The sequence below is a fragment of the Dermochelys coriacea genome, chromosome 27 (assembly GCF_009764565.3).
Source record: "Dermochelys coriacea isolate rDerCor1 chromosome 27, rDerCor1.pri.v4, whole genome shotgun sequence".
NCBI lineage: Eukaryota > Metazoa > Chordata > Testudines > Dermochelyidae > Dermochelys > Dermochelys coriacea.
The window spans coordinates 7,397,774-7,420,057 of record NC_050094.1 but is presented as its reverse complement, the minus strand read 5'-3'; the positions used below and the strand labels follow the sequence as shown (position 1 = coordinate 7,420,057).

Sequence of the window (22,284 nt, the reverse complement as noted above, 5' to 3'; positions counted from 1 at the left end):
TTCTTAAGTATCTAGGGGGTGGGATAAGGGTGTATGATCATTGCAGATCCCTAGAGGGCAGGTGTGTGCAGGGGTCTGGACACAGAGAATGGCCGACACCCTGTTTCCTGGCAACTGATGGCCTGGGCCCTCCCCACCCCGCCCCCCCCCCCCACCCGCAAGGTGAGAGCCAAAGGGCTGGAGAACAAAGGAATCCGGTGCCCTCCTGGCCCGGGAAAGGGACAAAGCCCGGGGGGGTGGGGGGGTGGAGAGCGTTTCAGTTTGGGGCTCTCTGGGGACGAGGAGTGAAGTGCAGACAGGGTTGTCTGGCTCTCTGGCCCCCCCCCAACATGGACCCAGCTGAGGGGTCCTGTTCTCTGCACCTACAAGCTCTGGTTTAGACCATGTTCCTGTCATCTAATAAACCAGCAGGCTGAGAGTCACGTCTGACTGCGGAGTTGGGGGGCAGGACCCTCTGGCTTCCCCAGGACCCCGCCTGGGCAGACTCGCTGTGGGAAGTGCACGGAGGGGCAGAGGATGCTGAATGCCCCGAGGTCAGACCCAGGAAGGGGGAAGCCGGTTGACCTGTGTGTCCTGCAGACTGGCTGCGCCCAGAAAGGAGACTCCCCCAGAGTCCTGCCTGGCTCCATAGGGAGCAGCTCCAGAGCATCGCCTGGGGACTCCATGACAGTTCCCCACACCCAGCTCTGCCGGTGCCCCTCACTCCCAACCCGCAGCCCCCCGCTACCCCAGCCCTGGGCTCCCCACACCCAGCTCTGCCGGTGCCCCTCAATCCCGACCCACAGCCCCCTGTTACCCCAGCCCTGGGCTCCCCACACCCACCTCTGCCGGTGCCCCTCAATCCTGACCCACAGCCCCCCGCTACCGCAGCCCTGGGCTCCCCACACCCAGCTCTGCCACTGCCCCTCACTCCCAACCCACAGCCCCCTGCTATTCCAGCCCCGGGCTCCCCACACCCAGCTCTGCCAGTGCCCCTCATTCCCGACCCGCAGCCCCCTGTTACCCCAGCCCTGGGCTCCCCACACCCAGCTCTGCTGCTGCCCCTCACTCTGGACCCGCAGCCTCCTGCTAGCCCAGCCCCGGGCTCCCCACACCCAGCTCTGCTGGTGCCCCTCAATCCCGACCCGCAGTCCCCTGCTACCCCAGCCCCGGGCTCCCCACACCCAGCTCTGCCGGTGCCCCTCAATCCTGACCCACAGCCCCCCGCTACCCCAGCCCTGGGCTCCCCACACCCAGCTCTGCCACTGCCCCTCACTCCCAACCCACAGCCCCCTGCTATCCCAGCCCCGGGCTCCCCACACCCAACTCTGCTGGTGCCCCTCACTCCCGACCCGCAGCCCCGTTATCCCAGTCCTGGGTTCCCCACACCCAGCTCTGTCGGTGCCCCTCAATCCCAACCCGCAGCCCCCTGTTATCCCAGCCCCAGGCTTCCCACACCCAGCTCTGCCGGTGCCCCTCAATCCCGACCCACAGCCCCCTACTATCCCAGTCCTGGGTTCCCCTCACACAGCTCTGCCTGTGCCCCTCAGTTCTGCCCCTTTGAGCTGAAGGCCGGTAGTCCCCAAACTGTGATACTCATGACACTTGTGAGATCTGAAGCAGATTTGAACCCAGGTCTGCAGCGTGAGCCTCTTCCAGCCCCCATCTTGCAAACCTCCCTGCTTCTCTCCTCATGCTCCCTGGCGACTGCACCATTCCCTCATCTTCCTTCCTCACTAATGACTCTTGGATCTAATCTGCTCATGGGCTATTTTCCATACACAGCTCCCAGGCACTGGCCCATAGGGGCTGTCGGCTCGTCTCCCCAGAGGCTCCTGGATTCGAGCCAGGATTAGGCAGTGCCGTGTTCCTTCCAAGAAGGGAAGGATTCCTGCAGATGTGCCTACGGGAAAGTAAAAGTGCCCGGGAACTGGGAGTGAGGGCAGGAGCTGGTATGGGCTGCAGCCAACAGAACCGTGCTGGGGTCCGCTACAGAGCAGGATCCTTAGCACTACATAGAGGGGGTGAAGGAGGCATGAACAAGGCATGGCCTAGGGCACCAGGGCTAGTGGGGTGCCCGGCAGCTTCACACAGGGCAATAGTTTAGGGGGACCAGAGTTTGGAAGTCAGAGATGGGACTCTTATCTAATGGCCTGTGTGTCTGGGATCCCATCTGCCCATCTATCTATATATCCAGTTGTCTGTCGTATGCTCCGATCAATCCAGCGATCTCTCCAGAACCCTATCAGTCTAGGGCAGTAGCTCTTCAGCCTTGCTACACAGCTGCCTTTGGCCTGGGTCACTGGACCCTGGAAAGTGGCGAGAAAGGCTGGGAGCATCTGGAGCTGTAGGAATCGACAAGGACAGCCAAAGTCAAGCCGGCCCTGCTCAGACTGAGTGGGAGAGCACAAGCTATTCTCGCTGTTCCCCAGCAATCCCCACTGTGTACAGGGTCACCCCAGCCATGGCCTGCCCACCATACATCCTCACGCACCTTGCAATCTTTGCCCAGGCGAGGCACAAGGCTGCAGTAGCAGGGGGAGCAGGGAGCTGGCAAGGAGATGCCCTGGCCAAGCTGGGAAGGGGAGGGGGCAAGACTGGAATAGCAGGGGCTGCAGGTCAGGCAGGAGGTGTGTCAACAGGGCACGAGGGTGAGTTCACAGGCCCCGCACATGCTTTGCCTGACTCATAGAAATGCCCCTGATTTTAGGTCTGCTTTCCTGGAGCTCACTTTATTTTGGAGGTGCTAGCGCAGCCAGGCCAGTGACTCAAGGGCTGCTGTAGAGGAGGTTAGAGAGCGTTTGGTTTTGTTTATTTAGCGGATGAGGTTTCTTTCTGTGTTTATCCGCTGAGATGACTTTGGAAGAACCCCCCAGCTGCTCTGCTGCCCACATTGCCAGCCGGGCCTGGCAGCCCATTAGCTGCCCACTGTTGTCACTCACGCCCACAGAAGGCAGCGGGGAAGCCCCTCCTCTATCCACCCTGTCCAAACTCTACAAGAAGGATTCCCTTTCTGGTAAACGCCCCCTGACAACATGCATACAATGAACAGTCTAGCATTCTCCACTGCTCCCAGCTGTGTGTCACAGGCCCTCTACTGCTAACAGATAATGGAGATTCCCTGTTAGAATATCTGGCAGGGATGTTGGGGATCCAGGAAGGAATGCCGTGACAGCCATGAGATTCCAGAGAGGCCTAGCTTGGTAAAACCTAGATGCTGGATGTTGTTTGCACCCAGGGGGAATGTTTCCCTCAACATATTCCAGTCTCGCACCATGGCAGCCACGCTCAGATCGGTGGGGTGGCACAGGCATAATCGGGGGCAGAGCCCGGCTGGGTGTGTAGCAGTGGCAATGGCACTAGCTAAAACAATAGGGAAGGACATCAAACCTCATGCTTCAGGGGACTAGCTGGAGGTGTGATCAGGAACAAATTTCCCCTCTGTTCTGGCCTGTTCTGATAAGCTGTCCAAGGTAACAAATGTCCAACTTGGCCTGTTACATCAAATTGCTTGTAGAAGCCAGCAAAAGTTAAAGACAGAAAGCCTGAATCAGCCCAAGTAAAGGTTTGCTGATACCACCCAAGGACTGGGTTAAGATCCTGACGGGTAAACCAAGGAGAATGGAATCAGATTGGGCCCTGCCCCTTCCCTCAGCCTCATGCTTCTCACCACATTTGGTCATCTGCTAACGGGAAACACTAGCAGATCGACTCTGCCCATCAGCTTTCAGCGCAAGGGGGAGACTGCAGGGGCTCAGCTCCTGGTGGCCCTGGCTGCAGTTTGTCCAGGTATGTTTCCACACACGGTGTCTGGCTGCAGTCAAGCTTTCCCACAGTTGGATGCCTGGAGCGACCATTCCCCACTCCAGGACCCATCACACAGAGACAATGGGGACAAAATGACCATGGCAAGGCACTGTGTGACAAGAGGGGTGTGATGAGGTAGCGGCAGCAGTAGGGCCCTGGCATGGTGATGGGGAGGGAAGAAAACATCAAAGAAGGGGCAAGGGGACATCTGGTGGTGTATCGTGCACCGGAGCCTTGCCTCGCTCTGGAGCCCAGGAGAAACAACTTCATTGACTTTAAGGTCAGAAGGGACCATTATGATGGTCTAGTCTGACGTCCCGCACAATGCAGGCCACGGAATCTCACCCACCCACTCCTAACAAACCCCTAACTTATGTCTGAGCTACTGAAGTCCTCAACTCATGGTTTAAAGACAGCACGGTGCAGAGAATCCTCCAGCAAGTGACCCGTGCCCCATGCTACAGAGGAAGGCGAAAAACCCCCAGGGTCTCTGCCAATCTGCCCTGGGAGAAAAGTCTTTCCTGGCCCCAAATATGGTGATCAGCTAAACCCTGAGCATGTGGGCAAGACTCACCAGCCAGACACCCAGGAAAGAATTCTCTGTAGTAATTCAGATCCCCATCTAACATCCCATCACGGGCCATTGGGCATATCCATTGCTAATAGTCAAAGATCAATTAATTGCCAAAATTAGGCTATCCCATCATATCATCTCCTTAATAAACTTATTAAGCTTAGTCTTGAAGCCAGATATGTCTTTTGCCCCTTTCTCCCTTGCTGTAGTTTCAGTGAGTTTCAGGCCAGATGGGACCATTAACTCATTTCGTCTGACCTCCTGTCTAACACAGGCCAGTGCTTGTCACCCCCTATGGTGAGCTTACTACCTCCAGACCCCCTAGGGCCCATCTGACCAGGACACTGCGGTGAGATGCCAGGGGAGGTCTCAGACTCCCCAGTGACCTGACAGAGGAGGGAGTTCATCGGCATGAAACAGAGGGACAGTTCAGGGTCTTTCCAAATCTGAGGGGAGCCGGAACCCATCTGGTCGGCCCCTGCTGCCGGGAGGGCGGGGGAGGGATGTCCAGCCCTCAGGATCCCAAACACTCGGTGAGCCAGCAGCTCTAGACTTCCTGGGCCCCGAAAGGAGAGGCTAGACACCTGCTCTGCACCGCGCCCCAGCAGGACGGAGGAGGGAGCCCCCCAAAGGTGCTGTGGAGAAAAGCCAGCCCAGCTGGGTGGCTCTTGCTCACACGCAGAGCCGGGCCACGCTGCACAGCAAGAGCCCTGGCCTGGCATCCCCCACTCCCCCTTTCATGAATAACACGGGGTGTCGATTTGGCTACACCTGTGGCTGAGCCAGGAGGTTGCCCACCAGCCAGGGTTGAGTGTAAGGCACCAGCCTGGTTGGTGCCCTGGCTCGTTGGCTGGAGGGTAAAGGTCCCATAGCCCAGCGAGAGGCGTCTGAAGGGGCCTCCTTTCCCTCCCCCCTCTCACTAGGCTCCCCTGCCATTGCTCTGTGTTTGGGGTTCACTGCCCTCTGAGCCGCCAATCCATAATCCTTAGCTATCATGGTGATGGCCGCTATGGAAACTCCCACACTGGACCAGCAGGGCCCAATTCTCCTCCCACGGACACCCAGTTTACACCACTGGTGTCCATGGAGTTACTCCTGATTTGTGCCAGTGAGCGACGAGGACAAGGCTCTTAATCCATCCAGAGCTTTGGGCCCGATGCTCCATTGGCAAGAGGGGTAGCGCGCTCCCAGGGCAGGATGGGCGTGTTTCACCCTCGCTTGGCACTGGGGTAACTGACGACGTGAGGGCAGCAGGCAGCCTGGTCCCATGGGCGTGGCAGGAACCGAGCCACCCCAGCTGTGCCTTTGCCTCTAGAGCCGCCTCCTCCCGCCCCCGCTTACTTCTGGGGGTGAGCTTTACCGGAGCCTCCAATGGACTCACTGGGTTCCCTCCTACCTTGCTGGCCACTCCTTGCCCCACTGCCCCTAGTGTGGGTGTCCCTCCAGATACTGTCCACAGTCCCCTCTGTGCGCTCTCCCCTCATCAGCCCCAGCATTAACAAACCCAGCTGTCTAGGGGGAGGCCCGATCAGCGACAACCCATTCAAATTGACCCCCACTCCAACCACCATATGTGCGTCTCAGCCCCACAATCCCCACTAGCCAGCCCTGCAAACCAGGGACTCTCCACTGGCCAATGGTGCATCCGCCTCCCCCAGCCAATGCCCCTCGAGCGCCAGCCCCTTGCCCGCTGCCCCACCCTTAGGGTCACTTCTGCCTGTCCACGTCCCGCCCTGAAACTTAACAGCTGCTGGACCATGGCGTTCGGATTCCCCGCACCCAGGCCCAGCTCCTCGCACAGGCAGGAAGGTGGCATCTCTCACACACACACGTACACACATGCACAGTCCCACACACACACGCACTGGCAAAGGGCATTCAGGAGCCTGCCGCAGATTAATCAAAATCAATCAATGGCCAGGCCCCGGGTGGGGAGGAAGCCACCAATCAAGAGCCAGGAAGGCCAAAGACGTGGCTGGCAAGGGAGGGAGAGGGAGTGGAAAAAGTGACTGAAATCCAATCGTTCCGAAGGGGGATGTGCGGAGGCAGCGCTGGCGGGGTCAGGAAACCAACCTTATCGTCCCATCAGGAGCAAATCGGGGCAAGGGGAGGGGAACTGGGACACCCCCGCCCCTGAGCAATGCAAAGGGGGCAGGGGGCAGGATCGAGCTGCCTTTAAGCCTGGCAGCAATGCCAAGGCATGATCCAAAGTCCTTTGGAGCCAACAGGAAGAACTCCCGTGGCTTTGGATCCGACCCCGAGTAACAATCACAACAGAGCAGGAAGCCCATATGATACATCCCAACAGGGGCCTGATCCTGAGCGACTCCTCACGGCCCACCCATGGCAGTAGGAGTCAGGTGGTCTCAGCCCCTCCGTGGGTCTAGCCTTTGGTGAGTGGCTAACACTGAGCTCCCCTGCACTGCTCTCTGAGCCGCCCATACGCTGCTCACGTGCCAAGGTCCGCGTTATCTTTCTCTGCCAGCTTTTGGCGAACGCCGCTGGCCCCAGCTTCGGCCTTTTGGTGGCAAGGCTAAAACGAGCCATTTCAACATTAGTCGTCGGAGCCGGGGAAGGAGAAAGGGCGGGTGGCTTGTGGAATTAAAAAGGCTTCTTGCTTGGGCAACCCTGCCCAAAGGGGACAAATTTGGGAACCCTTCGAATGAAGAACAAAATAATTCCTGGACTTACAGCCCAGAGACAAGTGCCAAGTTCGAGCAAGTCTGTGTATCCGTCCAGCCCCTCCAGCTATCCTACCCAGCCGGTGCAGGGAAGGAATCCTGATCATCTACCATCTAGTCATCTGTGGAGCCGATGCACCCATTCACCTTTGCCATTGCTCTATGGGATTTCTAAGGCATCTGCTGCCTTAGTATCCAAGAACCACTGGGTGTGACTCATAAATCTGGAGTAACTTCTCTGACCTTAGCGGGCTCACTTCAGATTCACTCTGGAATAACCAAGAGAAGGATTCAGCCAGTGTCTCCTGTTTGCCGGGGGGTGTTGTTTGCTTTTAGCAGCTGTGAGACCCAGACTCCCAGAACCCACAGAACGTCTGGCTGCAATGTCCCAGAACAAGAGGGGAGAACAATCACGTTTTCCCCCTTTGCCCCTTCAATCCTGCCTCACTGTACCAAACCAAACCCAGCTCACTCTCCCCGCAGCAGGTCTCTGACTAGCCCGATGCACCCAGTGCAGGAGGGGATGCTGAGGCTGCAGTAAGGGGCCCCAGGCAGGGCCAGGAGCTCAAGGCTCAAAGCTCAAGGTATGTTCATCGCAGAAGTGTGCGACCAAACCCTCTGTGGGTTTAAAAGTCCAGGGCACAAGGGATGCTGGGCCACTCCATGCCAGCTCCTCACCCTCCCACCCCCGGCCCCACTTTCAGAGAAAGTTTCTGCCTCCCCAGAGAGCAGGGCTGGCTAGGTCAAGAGGGAGTTGTTTCAGGGGGAAAGGACGGCTCCCCCCCATGCAAAGAAAAGAGCCAGCTGCAAGGAGCCAGCCCCATCCCACCAACACATCCTGGCTCCCCCAGGGGGTTTCATTCACTCTAGGGACAAACATCCCCTGGATCCGCTCTCCCCATGGCAATAGCAGGGACTCACTGAACAACCCCCCCCATCTCAGCCATGCCGTACCCCCATCCCGTCCGTTTGTTTCAGTGCTTACCGGCTTCAGCTTCAGTTTCAGACTCATGGTGTGTTGGAAGTAAGGCAGTGTGCGAGCAGGGAGCGAGGCACAAGCGGGGAGGGAGCTGGGGGGAAAGGAGCCGTGTTCCCCAGCACAGACCTCTGGTGCTTACATCACTCCCCAGGGCAGAGCTGTGATCACACGCGACCCAGCCTCCTCCCCACCCCGGCCCTACTACCAGTGTCTGCTGCCTGCCAGACAGCGCGGCTTCAACCTGCTAGACAGGGCACTTACCACCCCGCCTGGCGCCTCTGTGAGGGAATTCAGACCCTCCTCTGCACTCACGGCGACTGCCTGGGAACCACCCTGCCCAGGGTCAACGCTGCCCTGGTCTCCCTCCATCCCCATCGGGGCGCGGAAAGGGAGCAGGTGGAACTGACGTGCTGAGGTGCCACTCAGAGCCCCCCAGTTTAGCTGATGGTCCTCAGGCCTGGCTGGCAGCCACCCCCGCTAGCTCAGGATTGGGGAGCAGGCAGTGTGGATCCCAACACCTGACAATGCACCTAAATCCTGACTTCCAGGCTCCCCACAGCCAGCTTTGCCGGTGCCCCTCAGTCCTGACCTGCAGCCCCCTGTTAGCCCAGCCCCGGGCTCCCCACGCCCAGCTCTGCTGGTACCCCTCAATCCCGACCCGCAGCCCCCTGCTATCCCAGCCCCGGGCTCCCCACGCCCAGCTCTGCCGGTGCCCCTCAATCCCGACCCGCAGCCCCCTGCTATCCCAGCCCCGGGCTCCCCACACCCAGCTCTGCCGGTGCCCCTCAATCCCGACCCACAGCCCCCTGCTATCCCAGCTCCGGGCTCCCCACGTCCAGCTCTGCTGGTGCCCCTCAATCCCGACCCGCAGCCCCCTGCTATCCCAGCCCCAGGCTCCCCATGCCCAGCTCTGCCGGTGCCCCTCAATCCCGACCCGCAGCCCCCTGCGATCCCAGCCCCGGGCTCCCCACGCCCAGCTCTGCCACTGCACCTCAGCCCTGACTTGGTGGTGGCTTGGTGATGGGGATCAGAGTCTGCTGAAAGCTAGGATGAGAGTACCCAGAATTCCTGTCACCCTGTTCAATGAGCCAGTATTTGGACCCAGGTCTGCCGTGGTGAAGGCCAGACCAGGGCACCAATAACCCCTTGGCACCTTGTGCTAGGAAGAGGCATTTGGGGCACAGAACATGCCCCAGGGGACCGAGGATGCTGGAATGCTCTTGGCCTGCTCACGAGCTGGCGCTGGCCAGACCTCGGCGGAGCTGCTGGTGTCCGTTCCTGGAGAAACGCCATAGCTGGGGTCCTGGTCTGAGCTCTGTCACTCTGCACTCCAAGGCCCATGATACCCAGGAGTTAAGAGCCTAAATGCCTTTGAGGATCTGGCCCCGAGCCACTGCATCCTCTCCCTGCTGCAGAGGGCAGCCCCCCTGCGCCTGCCTCTTCTCCAGGCACGGCTGCGCTCTGGCCCCTGCTCACACTGCCGCTGGGCAGTGCCCCTGGCATGGTGGTATACGAGTCAGGGCTGGGGTCCTCAGAGTCCTGGAAGGAGGCCCACAAGCCACCACAGCTCACAAGAACATGAGAACGGCCACACTGGGTCAAATCAATGGTCCATGTAGCCCAGTATCTTGTCTTCCGATAGTGGCCGGTGACAGATGCTTCAGCTCACAGTCCTGGAGCATGGCCCCTGGATACTTGGCTCTCCTGAGACTGAGCTCTGCAGGACGGGGGCTTTTGTTACCCCATGTGTCTGTACAGCATCCAGGAGGATGGGCCCTGATCCTGACCGGGGCCTCCAGTATACACAGGGCCTGATGAGGACCAGCTCCTCCAATGCCTACAAATCTTCCTCCCTGCCTGCCTTGGCTAGGGGGCTTTGTGGCTTCATCTCAGCCAATGGCTCCCAGGAGGAACCCCCTCCGGCACAGCTCCTGCGTCCACCTCCCCCTTCTGTGCTCCCATCACCACCTCTGCAACATCATCCTGCCACTCCCCCGCCGTCACCTCTCCTGGCAGCCTCTCTCGCCTTGACTCCTGAAGCTCCCTTCCCTGGGGCCACCCATTGCCACCCTGCCAGTCTCCTGCTGCTGCCAGGCTGGGTCCGGGAGCGGCGGTTTGGTTTGGTTGGGGACAGCCAGGGGATCAGCTGTGTAAGGACCCCAGTACTGGCATCGGATCACTCGCGCATTTCACACACGCTGCCCAACAGCCATCAGAGGGAGACAACTCTTGGCAGGTGCCCTGGAGGCGAAAGACTCTGTCCGATCCCCAGTTCCCTGTGCACACTCATCCTGGCTCCCCATTTCTTGCACAGATTAGTGGCTCCTGCTGTCCCAGGCTCTGGCCACAGGAGTGACCACGGGATGAGGCCAACGTGCTCAGTGCACTTGTCGCCGAAGCAAGCAGTGGCCCCAGATGGGATGAGGTCACGGCTGTCAGGCTGGCCCCTCGCCCCCAATCACACGCTCTGCAGGAATCGGCCTCTGGCTCGCCCAGAGGCTGAGTCGTTACTTACACAGAGGATTAATGGGATTTTACCACCGGCTTTGCCTTGCCGGTGAATTATTTATCGGCCGTAAGTGATGAGCGGGGACTCGGCCAGTGGCATCTCTCCTGGTCCTGAGCGGATGCCCAGGCTGGCCCATGGGAGGCACACGGGGCCCGATTCTCTCTTGCCTTGCACGTGCAGCAGTGCCACGCGGGGGGACGTCACCACCGTTGGGGTTTAGCAGCACTTCGTGCTCCCTTTGCGTGGGGGGGTGGGGGACGAGGCAGCGTGCCGGGCAGCAGGGACTTCCTCAGCACGCTTGCTTGTGAGCAGCTGCTGCGAGTGTTTGCGGGTCTGGACCCGGGTCTAGGGGACACCCTGGGACCTGAGCCAATGGCAGAGCCCACGGAGCTGGCCAGCAGCTGGTATTAGAGCAGGGCTCGTCGGAGCAGGGTCTGGCGGCTCTGAGGGGGCCCACGGGACCCCACACACATGTTCCCTGTGCTGGGAGGCATGGCCGCCCCAGCACCAAAGGAGCTGCCAGCAAAACAATTCCCCCAGGAGCCCAGCCCAGCTGGGGAAGGGGCTTAGCCCTGGACTGCTCAGCTCTGCTTCCTTTGTATTGCTCTGAGCTTATTTTCCTGCCTGACCACTGCCTTCCCTTGCCTATCACCCACTTTCCTTCTCATGGCCTGTCAATCTCATGGCCCTCCCCCTGGAATCCACCCCCAGATCTTTCTCTCCCCTCTGTCCCCTGGCAGGCAGGATTCGGGCACCCCGAATCCCTTATGACTGAGTCACCCTTCGCGCTGACCCAGCCCAGACTGCAGGAGCTGGGCTGACATTTCAGTGCCTGCAAGCCAAAGGGGTGTGAAGAGCAGCTCCAGAGAAAACAGGAGCCGGTGACCAAGCGTCCTGCAGCCTCTCGCCTGGGCCAGGGGCCTGCAGCGCCAGCTGGACATGGGGAGTGATCACCACTGGTCTACCTGGGCCTGGCGCCCGTGAAATGGGACAGAGAAAGGGCTGCACCTCAGTGGGCACGAGGCCCCCCAAGCTCTGCTGAGCCCCCTCAGTGCTGACCTGCTGCTCCCCTGAGCTCCCCCCAGCCAGCTCTGCCAGTGTCCCTCTATCCTGGTCTGCCACCCCCCATTATTCCAGCCCCAGGAAGCCCCCATGTGCATCTTGCCACATGTGCCTAGACGACAGCTCCTTGATGCGAATATGCGTCCCAAGGGGACTCAGGCTGAGAGGAGGAGGAGGCTCATCTCCCCTGGGATCCAGGCTCACACTAGAAAGTGGGGGGCTCTGCAGAGAAGCAGGTCAAAGCCACGCCCCAGCGCTGCCAAGCACGGCCATTACCCCCGTGGTCGCTGGGTGTGCGTGGCTGGCGCTAGCCTGAGCGTGCACAGCCAAACCAGGCCCCAAGTACAGTCCAGAGGTTAGAACAGGAGGCTGGAAGTCAGGACTTCTGGGTTTTTTTCTCCCTTCTGGGAGGAAAGTAGGATTTCGAGGTTGCTGCAGGCGGGCTGGGGGCTAGGATTCCTGGGGGATCCATGCCAGCTCTGGGGGGGGGGACGGGGGACGGTGTCTAGTGGTTAAATACGGTGCACAGGGGGGTCGAGATCCACCCAGAACCCAGCCAGCATGGAGATTTAAGGGGAGGGGGGCACGGACGTGGATACATGCCAGGGACAGGGGGGAGCGCACAGGCTTGGTGCTGGCTATCCCGCCCGCAGCAGGGACCTGTCAGCTTCAATCCCATCACCTCCCAGCTGCCTAATGACCCAGTATTGACAGGCAGCGGGTCCCTGTGCGCACACAACCTCCAAAGTCAATGCGCTGCTTGGGGTGGAGGCTTTTAGGGGAAGCAGGAGAGGGGAGAATTGTGCCCCTTGAGACATTTCTGGGGGCTTGGTAGAGGAAGGGGGTGCCAGGGGAGGTTCCTCTATCAAATGCCAGCATTTGCCAGAGAGTTTAAGGGCACATTACCAGCCTCTCTGGGGCCTAGTGGATTGAACACCAGGTTGGGAATCAGGATGGTGGATTTTTTTTTTAACCCAACTCCGGGAGGGGAGTGGGGTCTAGTGGTTACAACATGGGACTAGAAGGAAGGAGACCTGGGCTCCGTTCCTGCTTCTGGGCATGGGGATGGGACGGGGTGGTTACAGCAGGAGTCTGCCAATCAGGGTTCCTTGCCCCACTCAGAGAGAGAGAGTGGTGCCTAGAGGTTAAAGCAGGTGACCTGGGGACCTTGGCTGCTGGTGTCCTTTTCTAGGTCTGGGAGCCAGGTCGGCACAGTAGATGGAGCCTGGGCCCATGGAGTCAAGACTCCTGGATGTTGTTCCTGGCTCTGCCAGAGACTCCCTGCATTACTTTTGGACAAGTCACTTGTGCTCCCTGTGCCTCAGTTTCCCCATCTGTAAAAGGGAGATAATGAGACTGACCCCTTGGGAGCACCTTCCAGACACTCAAGAAGAGACAGGCCCTAACCCAAGGAGCTCACAGGCTAAGGAGCCTTGCAAGATCCTTGGATGCAATGTGCTCTCTAGGTGCAAAGGATAACAAACAGTAATGGGGCTATACAGTTATTAATAATAATTATGACTCCCACACTACCCCCTGGGTAATATTTGCTTTCACTCCCACCATCCCGTCTGCACTCCACATCAGAGCAATTCTTAGCGACCTTTAGTTCATTCAGTTAAACTCAAATAATATCCTGTGTGATTCTTTAAAACCATTGTCTTTTATTTGCTTATGAGGCGGACCCTAGCCTGGCAGCCAGTCCTGCACTCGCCCCCCAGCTCCCTGTCTCTCTTAGGGTGGGTCCCGAATCCAAGGGATTGACAGCCCTTGTACAATTTGCACCCTAGTTAGTGATTCTGCGATGGTTATTCTCAGTATCTAATTCCTTCTTGGCACCTACTGAGCTATTAGCCTCAATCACATCCTGCAGCAGAGAGTTCCACAGTTGACCCAAAAACCTTCCAGAATAAAAAATGTGGGGCAAAATCCTAACTTGCTTTGCACAAGTGAGCTGGGGGGCAGGGAAAGGATGCAGGGAGCCCCTCTGCATGAGCAGGGCACAAGTGGGACATACAGCAACATTCAGGGGCTCTGGCTGACACTCACCAGTTCCACACCCCAGAGATATGGCTTCCTTTGTGCATTCTGCCATGAGGTGGCATTGCCCCTGGGCCCATCCCTCCCAAGCCATCCTGGAACATAAGAACGGCCAGACTGGGTCAGACCAAAGGTCCATCTAGCCCAGTATCCTGACTTCCAACATTGGCCAATGCCAGGTGCCCCAGAGGGAAAAAACAGACCAGGTCATCATCAAGTGATCCATCCCCTGTCGCTCATTCCCAGCTTCTGGCAAACAGAGGCTAGGGACACCATTCCTGCCGATCCTGGCTAATAGCCATTGACGGACCTACACTCCATGAATTTACCTAGCTCTTTTTTGAACCCTGTTATAGTCTTGGCCTTCACAACATCCGCTGGCAAAGAGTTCCACAGGTTGACTGTATGTTCTGTGAAGAAATACTTCCTTTTGTTTGTTTTAAACCTGCTGCCTATTAATTTCATTTGGTAGCCCCTAGTTCATGTGTTATGAGGAGGAGTAAATAACACGTCCTTATCTACTTTCTCCTCACCAGTCATGATTTTATAGACCTCCATCATACCCCCCCTTAGCCGTCTCTTTTCCAAGCTGAAAAGTCCCAGTTGTATTAATCTCTCCTCATAAAGGCAGCCGTTCCATACCCCTCATCATTTTTTTTTGCCCTTTTCCGAACCTTTTTCATGTCCAATATATCTTTTTTGAGATAAGGCAACCACATCTGCATGCAGTGTTCAAGATGGGGGTGTACCATCAATTTATAGAGAGGCAATATGATATTTTCTGTCTTATTATCTATCCCTTTCTTAATGAGCCCCAACATTCTGTTCGCTTTTTTGACTGCCGCTGCACATTGGAGTGGATATTTTCAGAGAACTCTCCACAATGACTCCAAGATCTTTCTTGAGCGGTCACAGCTAATTTAGACCCCATCATTTTATATGTATGGTTGGGATTATGTTTTCCAATGTGCATTACTTTGCATTTATCAACATTGAATTTCATCTGCCATTTTGCTGCCCAGTCACCCAGTTTTGAGAGATGCATTTGTAGCTCTTCGCAGTCTGCCTGGGACTTTACTATCTTGTATCATCTGCAAATTTTGCCACCTCACTGTTCACCCCTTTTTCCAGACCGTTTATGAATATGTTGAATAGGACTGGGCCCAGTACAGACCACGGGGGGACACCACTATTTACCTCTCTCCATTCTGAAGACCTTCTGCTCTTCCACTAGTGCCTTTCTGCAGGTCTCATTCCCTGAGCCATTCACTTCTGCGGGTGGAAGCGGGAATCCCTGCAGTTGGGCGTCTTAAGGCCACGGATACCACAGATGTGCGATCTCAGTCTATGCCTTAGAGGCTCCCTGGAGCCAGGCTCTCTGCTGTCTGACAGATCTACCCATAGGTGGGAAGGAGGCAGCTGGGTATTTCCCAGTTAATGTAACCCCCCCACCCCTCCACGCCCGCTTCCCTTCCACGGAGCCTAGGAGATGGAAACACCATCACCTTGCACAGCATCCCATGTGGTGAAGGGACACTGCCACCTAGTGGCAGCCGGAGGAACCATCAGCAGCTGCGCTTGCAGGTGTCACCTCCACCAATTCCTGCACTCAGAGCACAGAAAGGAGACCTCCACAGCCCACGCAAAGACGTTGGCTGGGGGCGGATCTCTCGAAGAGTGGGGGCAAGGAACAGCCATGCCGAAGGCAGGTACATCCCCTTCCCCCTGCAGCTGGGTAGAAAAACCTGCCAGACCGTGGGCCTATTCCACAGTAAGAAAAAAGAAAGTCAATCTGACTTATTTCAGGGGTGCACGAATGACGATGCAGATTTCACTCACACACGCACCATGCAGGTCTCCCCCCCACCACTTCCATTGCTGCTGAGACACAAACAAGAGTTTTCATCCAGGAAAAATGACACTCTTGTTGGGGAGGTTTGCTGCCGAGACAAACAGCTTTTTGGCTCCAGGAAAGAACGATGGTGTCGTGCCAGCCAACTGCAAGGGAGAGCCCCGCAGCTGGCATCAATCCACAAAGGTTTCCCCGGAGCGACGCTGCTTTATGCCAGCTGAGGATCTGGCCCACTCCCTTCGCCAAAGCTCTGCTGATTTCCACCAGTGGAGGGCCGGGCCCACAGGCTCGGGCTGAACTGTTCTGTACCTGGCCTGAGCCCAAACACCTCCCAGCCAGCAACCGAGCAGATGGGAGAGAGGGAGGGTGGGGGAGATGGTGATTACTATGGGCTATATCGTAACTGTGCCAACTGCCCCAGTGAGTCCCCATTGCATCCCTGCTTCCCCCTTGCTCTGGGGGAGGAGGAATTACTTCAACCCTTTGCTCAAGCAGCTCCCGCCTTTCATATGCCCACCAGCTATGGGCCAGGGCTCCTCCTAGTCCCTGCGCCTCTCTGCCCTATGGCCCCATGCCTCAGATGCTTGTAGTGGAGGGTGCAAGGCAAGTTGTAGCCACAATCCGAGCAGAGGAGTAAGGGAGAATCGACCTCCCTGTGATTCCCCTGCATGGCGAAGGAGGGCAATGGCAATCTAGCCCTGTGGAAACCCTAGTGAGTATGCCCCCAAACAGTGACAGCAACCCCACAGTGCAACCTCCCCTGCACGGTGGCTCCTAGTCATGGTGGGGATTGCCCTACAGCAGCCCCCTTGGGCTGGACAGACAGACAGTGTCATGGCCAGCATCCTGCAGATGCTGGTTTTCTGGGGTTAAAAACACGCCAGAATGTGTTTGGAGCCCATCTGGGCCACAATCTCTTGTTCTCTGCCATGAGCGAGGGAAGCCCTCTGGAGAGCCACACGCAGGCACTGGAACAGCTTTCAGTGGGGCGACCCTGGGGGAGCCCAGGTGCAAAGAGAGAAGCGTGGACAAACAGAGTGAAACGCTGCTAGCTGGGTATGTCTGTCCCCAGCCCCGGCTGTGCCGGAGGGGAGATGAGGAACTGAATACCAAGCATGCAGGGACCCTGCCCTGTCCCCACTCAGCTGCTCCTTCAAATGCGTGAATCTCCCCCTGCCACGCGGCTGTTCCACAAACGATCGCGAGTGTCCCCACCACACTATGGACGATGGGGAATGGCCTCACTCGGCCACCAGGATCCCGACTTCTCCCCACAGGAGACGTAGTCTGGCCAGGGAAGCCAACCCACAAGGGAGAATGGGGACCTGAGACACAGCTCCCAGGAGGCAATGCGGCCCTGCAGGGAAATGCAGTTTAAGGTTGAATTGACCCCAAGGCGACACATTTTGCCATTTCCAACTTGCAACTTTTCGTTCAGTGAAAAATCTCAAGATTTCAACATTTCAACCCACAAAAGAAAAAAAAAAGTCATCAAAGTATTGCAGTTTGTTGTGGGACAGAAATTCCAATTTTCGCTCTGCTCTGCAAAGTAATGTGATCTGCCCCTCCCCTCCAAATCTGCGCCACAAACAAGTGGGATCTGCCCCTCCCCTCCAAATCTGCTCCACGAATTAGCATGCACGCCCACCCTCACCCCATGCCTGCTCCACGAATTAGCACAATCATTCCCTCCAGCTCCCAGGAGTGCCCCTGGCTTGGGGAGAACTCCCCCCCCCCCTGTACCTGTGTGACTTTCTCGGTGACGTTCTGCGTGCGCTCCGTCACCTTGTGGGGCGCGATGATCTCGATCTCAGTGGTGGAGCCCGAGCGGTGCTTCTCCAGGTTGAACTCCACAAAGTTGAGGGTGAACTGCGGGATCTGGCTGATGGTGCGGTACCTCGTGAGGTCGGTGTCCGAGGTGGAGTTCTGGGGGTTGGGCTTGGCTTGAGAGGCCTCTAGAACAAATTCAGGAAGGCGAGAAACACTCAGGAGAGCGACAGAAACAACAATTAACCATCAGCGTTCTAGTCTCTGTGAACAAGGGAGCCCAGGATAAGCCGTCTGAGAGAACCTGTCTGGAGAGACAACGCTATTGCAAAGGCCACTCGCGATCTCGGGTGCCCAACCTGAGGTGCCTGAAAGTGGCTTGGTTTTCAGAAAGAGCTGAGAACCCACCCCCTAAAAACAAAGCCCCTTTCAGGTGTCTCAAGCTTGGTGCCGAAAAACGGCGGCACCTAAATCCGTAGTCACTGTTAAGGCACAGGCCAATTGGCCTGGATTCTGATAGCCATTGGTGGGGGCCAATGCTGCAGCGTCAGGATACGAATGTGAACAGAATCCAGAAAACTGTCAAAGCCTAAAATTACAGACAGGGCCCATCGGGACACGGGCTTCCACCGGCAAGACTCTGGAGGCTTTTACCTCAGTTGCTCCTGCCCTCTGAGCTGGGTTGGCTGTTCGTCCCGGCTCCTCAAACTGACATCTCCTTGAGGGACAGGGAGTGGAGTGCTGCTTTCGCAGGGCAAAGAGAGCACAGCTGGAGTCCTACGATCTGCCCCCAAAGCCGTACCACATCCCATCCAATCCATCTCTATGGGCCAGGGCAGGATTGTTCCCCGTAGGGTATTTTCCTAGCATTCTTCCGGTCTAGTTTAATGTTCCAGGCATTAAGGCTTCTACCCCTTTCCTTGGGACATGATTCTCCAGCCCAGTGCATCTCACCAGCAGGTCATTTTTCCTAAAACACCCTCAATTTTTCAAATACAAACAGCTTACATGTCAACCTTCCTTCATTGCATCCCCTGTTCTCCCCAGCCTTATTTGTCTCATTCCCCAGCTCCTTTGGGTTTACAACCTTTCAGTATTTGTGGACTCTCATGTTCCCCTGCTTGACCGTGGCTTAGCCAAGCGGCACATATTCAGCTCATTCCAGTTTCCTCCTCAATCGATCCCTCCAGCCTGCTGACCATTTTAGTTTCTCTTCTCTGGTCCCCAACCTATTGGCCAGTATCTTTTCTTATGAGAATGAGGAGCCCAGAAATGAACACAAAACTGCAGATGCATTTGTCCCAGAGCCTTACAGAGAAGGACTAATTCTTCTCTGCCTCAATGCATGATATCTCTGCACCCGCAGCCCCAAAGGGCACTGGCCTTCTTTGAGACATAGCAAACTCCTGTCTATTTTATTGTCCACTCTCACCTCAAGGGGTCAGAGGGTCAAAAGAACAAAACAAGGGTGGGACTGCCCTACCCTTAGTCCCAGTGAAGTCAATGGGAAAGCTCCCACTGACGTCAATGGGAACAGAGGTAGGCCAATGCTGACAGCTTAGAAAAATCCCACCTGAAGTGGGGAAGATTTTCACACATGCTCAACACACTGAGCACCTGTTGGGTGTTGAGTTCTTCTGAAAGTCTAGATACAGGGATCACACTGGGGGCTGTTGAGCAAATCTGGCCCACATTTAGGAGGCTAAAACTCTTCAGAAAATCCAGCTCCAATTGTGGGTGCTGAGCACTTGAAAATGTGTCCCTGAGCTATTGAAAACCTAGGTCTGAGGCCTGTCTCAGCTTTACTCCTCCCCAGCTCTCTAGCTCCCATCACTTAACTATATGATGAATTATTTCTGCCCCAGTGTATCCACTTTACACTTTTTTTTTAATTCAGTCTCTTTCAGCCACCTTTCTAGGTCTCTCCGGATTATTGCTCTGTCCTATCTGCATGTCTGCAGTAGAGTCGCTTGGACATTTTTCAGTGAAACGTCTTTTTTTTTTAAAGTCAGAAAATGCCGATATGCCAGACCCAAAACTCACTGCAGAAAAGTGCCAGCTTCAATGACATTTTAGTCCAGGTTGGCATTTCTGGTGCGATGGAGAGAGACCCAGACCAGTGGTCAGGGCACACGCCTGGCATGCACTGATCCAGTGTCAAGGCCCTGCTCTGAATAAGCTGCCCGCTGAGTGCCCGAACCATGGAGCTCTTGGCTCTGCCGGCATGGCTCTCTCTTATGTTTGGTTCCAATGCAGAGCGAAACACATTTCAAAACCTCGACATTTTTCATGAAATCTGCAATGCCTCCTGATTCATTATCCTCTGCAAAGGTCAATGACACGCCGTGACCATAGTGATGGGATTTCCGGATTAAATACTTGGGCCCTCATCTTCAGAACATGAAGATTATATGTATTACATCTCCGTATTCACTCATCTAAATTCACCCCTCTCCCTTTGGGAGCAGTGGGACTGGAGTCAGGAAAGAGCCTAGAGGGGTTTGGACATGGCGGATTTACAGTGCAGACCAGTTCACTCAGAGACTTTCACACACAGACCTAGATCATCAAAAGTTTACAGGCACCTAACTCCCATTGGTTTCAATGATTTCAACTCCCATTGGTGTCAGTGGGACTTAGGTGCCTAAATCCATTTCAGGAATGGCTGTAGACACACAGCCAGATCTACAGGCCAAGACACATCCAGAGATCCTCGCACTTGGAAACATACTGGAGTCAGTTTATGCTCTGGGAGACACCCTCCTTACCGCTGCTTCTTTAAGGCAACGTAGGGTGAAAAACTCCCCCAGGGACCCTCAGAGCAGATGAGAGGAAGGCCTGTCTGCAGGAAGAGCTCTGTACCACCTCCCCATTGGTAGCAACATATCTGCTTGTGTTTTTCCCCTACCTGAGTTTGCCCTCCTCTCCCTGAATATTCTCTGGAACTCAGACCTGGTGACCTCAAAGTTGTCCAAGGAGGAGACCCTGCGGAGGCTGCCCCCAGGGTGAAGCCGAACCAAGCCCCAAGCAGCTTCGGACCCCAGTGGGCCCAGGAAGGGAGGCTCTTGTTTCGGGGATGAGTGATGCACGGTGGGGATGGCCTCCAGGCTTGGCCTCCTCTCCTTTTCCAGGAGGGACTCGGTCTCTGACTGGACACAGTTCTCCTTGGGAGGAGTCTTCAAGTCCCTCAGAATCAGGGAGTCGCCCCTGGGCTTGAAGACAGCCAGGAGAGAGCGTTTGGTTAGGAGGAGCCCTGGAATGCTGAGGCGGGAGGGGAGGAGGGTCAGGAAAGAGGAAAGACAGAGGGCTGGGTAGCGCTGCCGTGTCGTGGGTTAAGCTCCCGCTGGGACCAGAACTGAGCACACTTGTTACATGGCTAATGGAATCCCACCAGCCTCAAGAGCCTGCGAGCCCCGACTCCATGTATGACGCGGGACCCACCAACAACGTCCTGTTCCGTTAAGCCTGGCTGAGCATGGGGTAGCTTGCAAGGTATTGCTGAGCCACTAGCAGATAGGAAACAGGTTGGAGCAGGAGAAAAAGAGGAAACCCCAGAAGTGGATTTACCTGGCATGCGGTGGCTTCGATTCACAGTGTTTCTAGGACCTAAGGCATGAGAGTGAAAAGCTAAACACGCCCTTTTCTCTCCCCACTGCCTGCTGAGGGAGTTTAAAGAACCAAGGGCAGTTCAATGTACTAAGTCCTTCACCTACGGTTGACAGGGGCTGCCTAATCCACACCAGAGACAAGATCCTGCCACTGGGGAAACTGCCGGATGGTGCAGATTCAGTTATTCGCTGGCTTTCCTGTCCCACCCTCTCCTCGGTGCCTGCTAAACTCAGTTTTCTGGACACTGAGGCGAGGTCTCCTGATTTAAGAGACTCCTATAATGACAAGCCTGAAAAACAACCAACCCCCAGCTCGGAACACACGCGGCATGAAATCTCAGCACCCCAGAAGTGTCGTGTTTCCGTCAATGTGCCCAACAGAGACCAGGTCCCAAGGATTTAAGGACTTTCCCACTGTCAGCCAGGGTAAAAAGCCCAAATTGCACATTTCAGGCTCTCGCAGGGTTTGGCTACCAGAAATATGGTGCAGTTTGACTCTTCTGAGGGAATACGGTGACTCTTCTGAGGGAAACCAACCTAACCCTACCTCACTCCAAACACCCTGCCAAAGTACTGGCACTAGCTCAACTCTGCTTTGTCCGCAGAGATTCTGCACAGGCCCCGCCAGGCCCTTCTCCAAGCTGCTGGCCTCTATCATAGAATCATAGAATATCAGGGTTGGAAGGGACCTCAGGAGATCATCTAGTCCAACCCCCTGCTCAAAGCAGGACCAACCCCAACTAAATCATCCCAGCAAGGGCTTTGTCAAGCCTGACCTTAAAAACTTCTAAGGAAGGAGATTCCACCACCTCCCTAGGTAACGCATTCCAGTGTTTCACCACTCTCCTAGTGAAAAAGTTTTTCCTAATATCCAACCTAAACCTCCTCCACTGCAACTTGAGACCATTACTCCTTGTTCTGTCATCTACTACCACTGAGAACAGTCTAGATCAATCCTCTTTGGAACCCCCTTTCAGGTAGTTGAAAGCAACTATCAAATCCCCCCTCATTTTTCTCTTCCGCAGACTAAACAATCTATCACCACACTGGTCCTCAAAGACCTTCACTGAGCTTCTGATCGAGCTGCGTGTTTATTCTGAGGCTCACAGCCTGTTCTGGCTTAGCAAAATGGATCACAGAGATCTGAATTTTATTAACCTCCAACTCTTTTGCTGATGGCCCCTTTGCTCTTGCTAGGCAACTGTCACTCAGGGAAGACTCCACTCAAGGCAACAGAAAGTCAACTTGTCCCAGGGGCACTTGGCAACACTCCAGATATCTTCTACATGGACATACTTAGAGCTTTTGACAGCCCAGCAGGAATGTTCTACCTGTATGTACCTACAACCTTTGACAGCCCACCAGGTGCCTTTTACCCAAAACGTACCTACAACATCAGGAAGCACAGCAGCTGTATTTTCTCTTG

General features: G+C 56.1%; 1 protein-coding gene across 1 annotated transcript in view; it reads right to left on the bottom strand.

The window, feature by feature from the left end:
• KCNH6 (potassium voltage-gated channel subfamily H member 6) overlaps positions 1 to 22,284 on the bottom strand; it is a 107,377-nt gene that overhangs the window by 23,084 nt on the left and 62,009 nt on the right. The window contains exon 4 of the mRNA XM_038385350.2: positions 17,227 to 17,438. Within this exon, the coding sequence (XP_038241278.1) occupies positions 17,227 to 17,438 (212 nt within the window). The remainder of the gene's footprint in view (positions 1 to 17,226; positions 17,439 to 22,284) is intronic.